General features: G+C 49.0%; 1 protein-coding gene across 1 annotated transcript; it reads right to left on the bottom strand.

The window, feature by feature from the left end:
* Positions 1-386: 386 nt before the first annotated feature.
* On the bottom strand, positions 387-1,343 carry LOC112962748 (olfactory receptor 6N1-like). Its single transcript, XM_026059188.1, has one exon. The coding sequence runs from the start codon at positions 1,341-1,343 to the stop codon at positions 387-389; it is 957 nt and encodes a 318-aa protein (XP_025914973.1).
* Positions 1,344-7,086: the final 5,743 nt, after the last annotated feature.

The following is a 7,086-nucleotide window of genomic DNA, read 5'->3' as shown; positions in this document are numbered from 1 at the left end:
CTAAGGGCTGAGACTCCAACCTCTTCCCTGGAACACACAGTCAGGGAAGTACTGCTGGTCTCGATCTCCCTCCCTGTTCTGCTCACATTTCACCCCTCTCACCACAGGAAAGAAAAATGACAATATTACAGCATTTCCCATGTATGGCAGCACCATTTTATTGGCTGTAAAGGAAGGAGCAGGAATGGAAAATTATTTCCATTTTCTTCTAAGCCATACATTTAATTGCTGAAGGAAATCTGTACTCTCTTCCCTTCTGCTTTCCAGCAAAATTCTCAGTGCCTTGTTCTTCTCAAGGGATATGTACTACGCAGGAAATTATTTTCCATGCTGACTTTACTACTTGGCAGAACCCATAGTATTTTGTACGCAGGCATGCACAACTACTATAGGCTCTGTGTGCAGGCCAGAGCTTTCCTGAATGCTTTCCTCAGGGCCTCCCTGACCTCCCTGTTTCTCAGGCTGTAGATGAGGGGATTGACCAGGGGCGTGAGGACAGTGTAGGAAAAGGAGAACACTTTGTTGAGCTGCCTCAGCAGGGTTGTTCTGGGTACTGTGTAGACAACAATGAGGGTGCCATAGAAAACAGTGACGACGGTGAGGTGAGAGGAGCAGGTGGAGAAGGCCTTCTGCCTGCCCACACTGGACGGGATCCTCAGGATGGCGGTAATGATGCACATGTAAGATGCCAGTGTGAACAGGAAGGGCATGACTATATCCAGGATAGATATTATGAAAGCTAGTAATATGACTATGCTGGTATCACTGCAGGAGAGCTCCAGCAAAGGGGTAAGATCACAGAAAAAGTGGTCAATGGCCTTGGGGCCACAGAATTTCAGCTGGGATAAGAAAGAAGTTACTACTGTAGAGATAAGGAGTCCCCCTAGCCAAGATGCTGCTGCCAGCTGTAGAGAGACCTTCCAGGTCATGAGGCTTGTGTAGAGCAGGGGCTGGCATATGGCCAAGTACCGATCATAGGACATCATGGTCAGCAGGTAACACTCTGTAGTTACAAAAAGGCCAAAGAAATAGAACTGAGCCAAACAGCCATGAGCAGAGATGGTCCTGTCCCCAGTCAGGAAGCTGGCCAGCAGCCGGGGCAGGATAGTGGAGCTGTAGCAGGTCTCTAGCGAGGACAGATTGCCCAGGAAGAAGTACATGGGGGTGTGCAGGTGCTGGTCTGCCACCACCAGCACAACAATGAGGATGTTCCCAACCATGGTCACTGAGTAGATCAAGAGTGAGAGGAAAAACAGCCATGTTTGGAGTGAGGCGCCATTCCCCATTCCCAGCAGGACAAAGTCCACTGGTGATGTGTGATTGTCCCATTCCCCTTTCTCCATGTAGCACGACAGTTCTCTGATTTTTCTTGTGACAGCAAGGGAACCTACAAGAAAGAACATTTGTTTCTTTCTTTCTTTTTTGTATAAAAGAATTGTGAAGAAAATTTCTCTCAGAGAAAACACAGACTCTGGCACTTCTTTGACAGCCTTAGTGTTCCCTTCATGGCTTCCATTACTAGTGAAAAGAGAGAACTAGATTTTTCCCGAGAGTTAAACCATGCGTTTAAAGCAAAGGGCCTCCTAGGAGAATGACAGAGGTGACCTGACCCATGGAGGTGCTCATTCATGCTTGCAGTGGAGTTAGAGGAGAGAAAATGTTCACTCAGACTGTGACAGTGTCTCTCCCACACTTGAAGTTATTCCCATAATAACCACAATCCCTACCAGTCAAGAAAATCCCTTTATGGGAGCACATCATGCCAGATGTCCTTTCTGCTCCAAGGAGGAGGATGGGCACTGCACCAACTGGCTGATCTCAGCTGTCTGAAATGCTTCTTTTGGAAGGAACAGGCTGTGTGCTTCCTTTGACAGTGCGTGGGTCAGGAGTTGACATTCACGGCACCGTGCAGTAGGACTGCCTGAGAGGACTCCCAGAGATCCTCCACACAGGCTCGAGAGAAAAAAGTGAGATAGATGTGAGAGAAGATRGACACCTGAGCTGATCAGCCAATATGAGGAGAAGAGATCTTGAGCAGAGTGGGAGGGAAGAAGACAAGGAAGATCGTTCACTTTGTGTAGCTCCCCCTCAGTGATGGTTTCTGAAGGGTTTGGGACTGCCTTGTGGCACAGCCCAGCAGCTGGACCTCAGCACTGCCAGCTGTGCTCGTGGGGCTCTGGGCTGGCTCAGGGGCAGCAAAGGCACAAACTAACTCCGCACCAACTGGCAAGCTCCCCAGGATTCTGCTCAGCTAACAAGGGCATCAGAAGAAATGTGTGGAGGGAAGACGAAGCTGGAGTAGAAGACACCTAGGAAAGGACACGCCCATCACCTTTCTCACTCATAAATGCCACCATGCAAAGCCTCACCAGCTAAAAAAGAACAGACCTGACTCAGAAAACACAACACAAACCTGCAGTCCTCAGGATGAGGTGCTGACCTCTGCACTGATGGTGCCAGGCAATGACGATGGAGGTCAGGGTCTTACCCTCTGCTTCTTCCCAACCACATCCTTCTCTTCCCTGAGCTCTCTGCAAATCACCACCCAAGGCTCAGGCATTACTCTGCCCTTGCCGTCTTCTTCTGGCAGTGCCTGTGGTGCATGTCCAGAAGCACCTGAATGCCCCCTGCTCTCCAAAGTGTCCCGAGGTTTAAAGCACTAACGAGTCTCTGAAGGCTCCTGCTGAAGCTGGGCTCTTCCCATGGACTACAGAGAGGGAGCAATGCATAATTGGCTCTCAAAGGAGACTGAATCCCCTGAGCTGCTAGAAACTTTGTAAACTCTTCCTGGCATACAGCTTTCTCCATAATTCTGGTCACTCAAACTCTGGGACATGCTCCTTTGAAAGGAAACCGAGGCAGAGAAATCATCAGGCCTCCTCCAAACTCATGACTCAAAGTCAGGAGACATTCCATGAATGGGATGCCCCTCACGTCCCTGCAGACGACTGTCTGTTCACTGACTCGCTGAGGTTTACAGAGCTCTGATGGCCTGAGCTGGTCCCTCCAGCCCGCCATGGTGTGGGGAGGAAGAGGCTGAGCCACAGGCATTTCCTCCCAGCCCTGAAGACTTGCCCTGAGTGATGTGGTGAGCACTTCTCAGGTGCTAGGCTCTGTTCCCTGAGGGTAGAGGGCCCCCACCCTCTCCCTGAAGCACAAGGACCTGGCCTTCCTCACTGCCAGTGCACACTGCTGGCTCACGCTCACTTTGCTGTACAACAGGACCCCAAGGGCTTTTTCCGCAGAGCTGTTCCTGGCCAGTCTGTGGACAGATCCCTGAGGGCACTAATAGGCCATCATGGCCCTGACCAGACTCACCAGGGGCCTCCACACACACACCCTGACCATGGGCCCAGGATCCCCACTAAAGGTCAGGCCTGAGCCTTCAGTTGCATCTTGACCTATGTTGCAGGTGTGCCTGTGTGCAGCTATATTGCAGCTGTGCCTGGTCCTGGCCATCGACCCCTTTGATTTGGACTCTGAGTCACAGCCTGACTTTCCAGTTTGACCTTGGACCTACCTCATCTGTATGAACCAGCCCTGCAATTACGGGGCTTTGTCTGATGCTGGTTATTGTCATTGGACCTCATCCTGATGTGTGTTCCTGGTTTGACCTCAGCCCTGTCTTGTCACCAAGAACTTTCCTGATGATCTGGCCTCTTGGTTGAACCTGGCTACCATTTCCATGCCTGCCCTGCTTGCCTTACTCGGTTACAGTGGAGCTGGGCTCTGGCTGGTGGGCCTCTGCTCTGTCGACCATGTTATCACACTCGGCTCCAAGCCCCCTGTCCCTTTGGGAGTAGCCATTCCTCACTGCTCCCTGAAATCTGTCAACGGCCTGTATTGTTGCAAGGGGTTCTTACTTCCTAGGCAATATCCCATCACCCAAGGCAAGATTTGGCATTTGTCTTTGTTGAATTTCATAGGCTTGCATGCTAGCTATTCCTCCAGACTTTCAAGGTCCCTCTGGATGGCTGCCCCATCTTCGAGCACATTGCCTTGTATTCTGCTGGTTTATTCTCCTCTGCAGACCTCCTCCAGGGGTGTGATAAAGATGTAAAAATGGACAGATACCAGCGTAGACCCCTGAGGAACTTCCCTTGTTAATGGTCCCCAGGCAGAGTATGACCCTTCAGACACTACTGCGAGCCCAGTCAGCCAAGCAGTGTTTTATTCTCCTGGTTGTCCACCCATCCAGATCTTGACATCCCGACTTGGGAGACCATGTCAAAAGCCTTGCTAAAGACAAGGTGAGTGACATCCACTGCTCTTCCTTCTTCCACCAATCCAGTTATTTATCCTAGCAGGTAATAAGGTTAGTAGGGCAAAATCAACAGTTGGGAAACCCATGCTGACTATTACCCATCACATTCTTTTCCATTTGCTCACATCCATTTGCTCACAAATGTGTTTCAAGAGGACTCACTCTGTGATTTTCCAAGGCACTTAAGTGAGGCTGACCAGCCTATTGTTCCTTGGATCATTCTTTTGGCCTGTTTTAAAGAGTAGTTCAAATTTTTCTTTCCTCCAGTCACTGGGTATGCCTGCTGTCTTCTCCACCACCTCGCAAAAATGATAGAGAGGGTCCTTACAAGGATGTTGGCGACTTCCGTCAGCGTGGTTTGGTGCAGTCATTGGGTTCCATGGACTTGAGAGGTTGAGTTCTCATAACTGAACCCTTACTCAGACCTCGTCCACTGCTAGTCAGACTTCTCCCCCTTCAATCTTTTCAGTAATCACAGAGAAGTCCTGTGACTCCAGGTCAACTCTTTCCTTGTTCAGCAATGGGTCAAATCTTTCCTTGCTCAACCTTTCACTACTGTCAAGGGATGTCCTTGAACTCCTTTAAAAGTCTCAACTGTGAGCTTTGGCTTTCCTGACACCATCTCTGCCATATTTCTCTATTCCTCCTTTGTAGCCTCTCCCAGCTTCCACCTCTGGCATGCTGCCTGTTTGCATTGGAGCTCTACCCCAACTGCCCCCCACCTGCATTAAGAGAGGAGGAGACCTTTCACGCAGGGCAGTTTTAACACCTCCTGAAGGCCTAAAGCTCTTTGGAAGGGGAAGCCACCAGTGTAGTAAACCACCATGGCAAAGGCTTTGGGGTGATCTGACCTAATACCCACCCCTAAAGCAGGAAGGTCTCGCCCCATAGCCAAAGCCAACAAAAAAAAACCCCAGCCTCTGTTGGAAAAGGAAATCCATAACCACCCTCCCCCATCAAACCAGCTAGCCCCTCACCCAAGATCCTGCCTCCATGTCCTGCTTCTCTCTTGAAAACTGTGAAGGGAGTATGTTCTTGGCCACTGCTCAGTGGGCTGGTGCCTCCCTGCTCTCTTGTCATACTGTTGAATCACCAGCATGGGTCTGATGGTCAGAAATCTTTTGGCTGAGGGGAACAGAGGCAGCACAGGGGACGGTTGAGGACGGAGAGGAACTGGCTGAGCATGGGGATAATGCTGGGAGCAGTCCCAGGGATGGGGCAAGGACATGCAGGCACTCAGTGTGCTTCCCCCTCATGGTGACCAGGGGAAACCTCAGGCTGGGGATGACCCAAAGCATCACCATTCAGAGGGGCTGGGGATTATCACCAGGCCTCATGGCTGGACAGGGCACATCCAAGGGGCTACATGACAAAGACCTCTCTGTCTCCTTCCTTTGTCATCCTGAAATCGCTGCCTCCAATTTTGCTGCTCTACTCAGCCCCCAGGGAGGCACACTTTGATTTCCTGAAACAGCTTCATCGCTAACAGCCCTCAGCAGGCCCTATTAGACCTCCCAGAAAATGCGTCCCTGCCATGACCCTCCACACTTGGTGACTGTCCCCTGGGAGCTCGTTAGTGTGCGGCAGCCATAATGAGCTGATTCTTGCCTCTAATTCTGCATACGGTCACAGGGGGGCTGCTAGGAGAGGTTGTCTAGGAAGGGTTTTGCTAAATGCGATGATGTTAATGAGCACATGATGAAACAGCTTCTGTTTTTTTTTCCTCATCTTAAAGCCCACACAGTGTTAAATTCATGTATTGCAAATGAATTTGACAAATGACCATGTCCTCTGGGGACCTGAGACTGCCCAACACGTAGCAGCAGGAGGATCCTTGAGGCCAAGGCCCTTGTGGGCAGCCTGCTGCTGGCTTTTTCTCTGATGAGTCACCTTGGACTCAGCTGTTTCTGGTGAAACCTTCCCTCTTCCCAGCCTCTGATGGAGCACAACAGGACGTGGCATTGCAGCAATCAGATCAGCCCCAATTCCCTCCAGCACCTCCCCTGTGCAATTGCCTGCACACACAGTCAGGGTGAATGATTCTATGGAGTTTCCAAAAGTCACAGCATGCAACAAGTCATTCAGTATCTCAGTAATGCTTTCTATCATTCCTGAAATGATTCTTGCAATGTTTTCACTTGACAGTAAAATGTGCCCACACAACAGACCCAGCCCCAATAGACAGAGATGAGTATGGGATCAGGAGACGCAGACAGCTAAGAGAGGTGACCACAGGAAAATGGGCAGAGAGATGATTACAGACAAGAATTAGTGACAAGGCTCTGGACTGGAAATATGGCCACTACTTACACAAAGATAAGGTGGGATTAATATCAGAGAGAGGAATAAAAATTCTTGAAATAATGATAAACAATCAGGGAGGTGGCAGATTATGGTACCAATGGGGCATAGGCAGAAGAACACAGCTGGATGAAGTATTATATAGCTAAAATATTAGAAAAACAAGTTTATGTCAGGTACACAATGACATTTTTAATTTGTAAAAAGAAAAGTATCTCACTGTAGATGATATTATGTTCTTTCCAGAAATCGACAATGTTGTTATAGAAGTATGGGAAGTATTTGCAAGATATGGATCCATTTTATAAGATAATTTTTGGAGGAAAAAAAAAAAGATTGGCATGATTAGTCATAAGCACAAGATCTGATTTTTTTTCCATTTTCCACCCTTTTTATATAGGAAAACAAAAGAGGGTATTTATAGAAAATAATAATGCAGACACAAATGAGAGAGAGAAACATATATTCTCAAGGTAAATGAAAACTGAGCTTGGTCCAAAATTAACTCGGGGAATTGCCTG

The sequence above is a fragment of the Apteryx rowi genome, unplaced genomic scaffold (assembly GCF_003343035.1).
Source record: "Apteryx rowi isolate R43461 unplaced genomic scaffold, aptRow1 scaffold_1537, whole genome shotgun sequence".
NCBI classification, from domain to species: domain Eukaryota; kingdom Metazoa; phylum Chordata; class Aves; order Apterygiformes; family Apterygidae; genus Apteryx; species Apteryx rowi.
This window is presented reverse-complemented; position numbering and strand designations above follow the sequence as displayed.

Excerpts from the sequence above, each read along its gene's own strand:
- LOC112962748 (XM_026059188.1), bottom strand. The coding sequence starts at position 1,343 with ATGGAGAAAGGGGAATGGGACAATCACACATCACCAGTGGACTTTGTC.